General features: G+C 40.8%; 1 protein-coding gene across 2 annotated transcripts; it reads left to right on the forward strand.

The window, feature by feature from the left end:
- Positions 1–3,497, forward strand: LOC125372195 (zinc finger protein 501-like). 2 transcript variants are annotated; one of them, XM_048381387.1, is made up of 2 exons: positions 1–268; positions 1,759–3,497. In XM_048381387.1, exon 2 carries the CDS (start codon positions 1,856–1,858, stop codon positions 3,086–3,088), a length of 1,233 nt encoding a protein of 410 aa, XP_048237344.1. In that variant the 5' UTR covers positions 1–268; positions 1,759–1,855; the 3' UTR covers positions 3,089–3,497. The 2 variants fall into 2 exon arrangements, with proteins under 2 accessions (XP_048237344.1, XP_048237345.1); XM_048381388.1 differs by having other exon boundaries at positions 1–177.
- The last annotated feature ends 320 nt before the right edge of the window (positions 3,498–3,817 follow it).

Here is a 3,817-nt window from a genome sequence, read left to right on the forward strand (position 1 = left end):
GAGTATTTGGAGGGTACGACACGTGTAGTTGACATAAGCATATTCAAAAGTGCTAAATACAGTGAGTGTTTAAACCTTATGGTCAAATTTCATCGCGCTCCCCGAGACTTCTCAGCTTTTTTTCCTTTTATCGATTAGTATTGCTTCCGGTTGAGGAAGGTCGGATTATTATTTTTGGTTAGTTTTCACAATGTCTGAACTAGGCTTAGTTATCAATATAAACGGCGAAGAATTTCTGTTCACAACACCATGTGGTAACACACACGGGGTAAGAGTGATGTAATTGTAACGTTTGTAATGGATTTGTGGGTAGTTCGGAAATTCCTGGGTTTTGTCCGATCGCTGTGATGTTTTATGTCCGTTTACGATATTCTCGGAATATCAACATTTTCATTGTCGACTAGATCTAGATCTAAAATCTTGTGAAGCTTTACTGGTGTTTGTGGGCCCGATCTCAAATTTTTGTGGTGAACGTTTGTTCCTCTGCATTCTGAAGTTAGATTTCGGTGAACAAGTAATTAAAACGGCACCGCATCAAAACTGCCCCATATGTGGATCGCGGAAACGGCCTGTTTGTGCAACTACTGCATAATATAATCTACATCAACATGATATAGTCAGCATTTGAAGAAGTAATGTGTCATTCGAGTATGTCACTCTCACAACCAGCGTAGATGTATTTCTTTTTTTCTAACGTGTTTGTGAAAAAGAAAAGAAAAACACTTTTGAATATTTATTGTCCTGACATTTTGATACCTCCAATCATGTACCTGTACTTAATTTTATCAGCTTTACTGGGCACTTGTTAAGTTAAAAAACTCAAATCTACCACAACAACAATATGCACACAGCCTTCTAATTAACATGATGTTCATACAGTATCACTGTCAGTGATAATAAAACCTGTTTACACTTGGTCTTGTCACTATTTCATCACCTCAAAATGGCTAGAATGTTGTAATGTAAAATGTAACATGCCTTATCATTGATCATGCAAACTAGTTTTTGTACCAGTACTGTAAGATCAGGGTTGGATCAATCGGCATATTATAAGCATGTATTTATAAATCACTGTCACATAGTGGTGACACAGGTGTTACAAACACATGCAAAGACCAGTCAATTGTTCACCTGAAAAAAACATGGGAACATATGGTACAAGTCAAAAAAGGAAATGCATCAGACATTGGTTTTGTCACAGATGTGTTTAATTTTGAAATGTCCTCATCCTGTCTACCATAAACCTTTTGAAAAGCTTTACTAAGGACCTGAATGTTGCAATCTCATTCAAATCAGATCTTAGTTCTCATTGACGGTAAACAAAGATCTGAGGACATCCCATTACAAGTCACGTCAGACCATAATGTTTAGCGGTAGCGAGATCTAAGATCTGATTTCAATGAGATTGTGAATGTTGTAACCCTTATCAAACATCTTTTGAGCAAAGAGTCAGATTTCAAATCTATGGCTGAAATCTTGCCGATGTGACATAAAGCACTCACTCACTCACTCACTCACTCACACAACATTTTGCCATTCAGCTTCACCAAAGTGGTAAACATCTGAGACCTGCATCACTTCAGGGTTTCCTCCCACATTAAGCTGACATGACATGATATAACTGGAATACTGTTAAAAGTGGCTTTAAATCCAACTCACTCACTCACCCACTCTGGCTTTGGTCTAGTGGATAAAGTGGCAGAATGCTGGTGTAAAACAACTTAACTTTTTCAAATTTCATTTGTATTTTGATTGCAGTGCTTCCTTGGCCTTGATCTGTGTTTTTCTGATGGAAACATGAAGAGATGACAGATATTTAATCTTTATGGTTGGTTATTGAATCAAGTATCCAAGTATGGAAGTACAGAACGAAATGCATGAGAATAACCATGACCATATTAAAGAAGATCTGAACACTGGAGATGCTCGAGGTGAGATAGCAGCAAGTACCAGTGATAGCAATGTGTGTTACAGTGTAGTCAAACTGTTTCCATGTATCGAATGTGGGATAACATTTACAGACCTTGCCGACCTGCAGGCACACATGAGGCGTCAGAGTGGTGCCAAGCCCTATCAGTGTGGCGAGTGTGGGAAAGCATTTACTGAATCTGGTGACCTGCAGACACACATGGAACTTCACAGTGGTGGAAAGCCATTTACGTGTGGTGAGTGTGGGAAAACATATGCAACATCTAACAGCTTGCAGAGGCATATAAGGCTTCATAGTGGAAACAGGCCTTTTAATTGTGGCGAGTGTGGAAAATCGTTCACAAATTCAAGTGACCTGAAGAGACACATGATGGCTCACAGTGGAATTAAACCTTTTAAGTGCAGTGAGTGTGGGAAGGCATACACTACATCAAACTATCTGCAGACCCACATGAGATATCACAATGGTGAGAAGCCCTACCCATGTGGCGAGTGTGACAAAGCTTTTACAACGTCAAGTCACCTGCAGACCCATATGAAATGTCACACGGGGGACCAGCCTTATCAGTGCAGTGAGTGCATGAGTACATTTACCACGTCCAGTTACCTAATGACTCACATGAGATGTTCTCACAAGATACTCAAGCCGCACCAGTGTTCCGTGTGTGAGAAAGCATTTAAACGTTCAAGTGACCTGCAGACACACATGAGGAGCCACACCGGAATCAAGCCCTATCAGTGCACTGAATGTGGAAAAACATTCACACAGTCAAATCACCTTCAGGCACACCTGAGGTCTCACAGTGGAGCCAAGCCTTACCAATGCAGTGAGTGTGGGAAGGCATTTTCAACATCAAGTAACATGAATGCACACATGATGTGTCACACTGGAGCGCGGCCTCATCAGTGTTTAGAGTGTGGGAAGGCGTTTGCAACGTCCAGTCAACTGCGGACACACATGAGAGGTCACAGTGGAGTGAGGCCTTATTCATGTACCAAGTGTGAGAAGTCATTTATAACATCAGGTCACCTGAAGAGGCACATGACCTGTCACAGTGGGGCAAGGCCTTATCAGTGCAGTGAGTGTGAGAGAGCCTTTTCACAGAAGGGTCATCTTCAGACACATATGAAATGTCACCGTGGTGTCAAGCCTGTTTAGCATTGTTTTCTGTATGTATTTGGTGATGCAACTGAAGAACTTAATTACTGACAAAGTCATGTTCTAGCAGAGACCATAAGATGTTATTTTATGGTCTCTGGTTCTAGTAAGAAGCTTAGGATGTGACCAAAAAGGATGCAGACAGCCTGTGCTTCTCAGCAATTAAAATACCTTGAAAGTTCATTGGTAATTCACAAGAACATACATCAGTGTTCATTTCTGTACATTGCATCCATTGGCATGACATTTGTTTTGGAAATAGCATAAGGACACACAGGTATAATCACAAATTAACTTGTTAAGGAACTCTTGGGTGAAAGGGTTCACACAGAAACGAGTTTAGGAAATCAGTGACAGTCATTTCTGGTGATGGTTCTGTTGTTCATGCACATAAATAAATCCTTTCTCAAGCATGTCAAATGTGTTTTTGTTTTCTATCATTGTGTTTGCGTTCTATACTCCTTGTTGGGATTCCTGAGTGGATATTGTCCCCATTCACCTACTATATGACAGCAGTAGTGACCTATTGGTGTCATTGGAGTTACCTTGTGGTGGATCAGGTTGTCCTATTGACTTGGCTGACATGTTGCTGCTGGTATGGATTGTTGCGCAAACATTCACACAGGTTTGTCTGATCCAGCTTTTCCAGAAGGGTGCCGGGATGAGGGATGCAGATTTTCCCATTTATCATGTACGTCATCTTTTCACCTACACCCATGAAAGCACAAG

The sequence above is a fragment of the Haliotis rufescens genome, unplaced genomic scaffold (genome assembly GCF_023055435.1).
Source record: "Haliotis rufescens isolate VD_foot unplaced genomic scaffold, xgHalRufe1.0.p SCAF_38, whole genome shotgun sequence".
NCBI lineage: Eukaryota > Metazoa > Mollusca > Gastropoda > Lepetellida > Haliotidae > Haliotis > Haliotis rufescens.

Bases quoted from the DNA above. Each gene is read 5' to 3' on its own strand.
- LOC125372195 (XM_048381387.1), top strand. From the start codon at position 1,856: ATGGAAGTACAGAACGAAATGCATGAGAATAACCATGACCATATTAAA.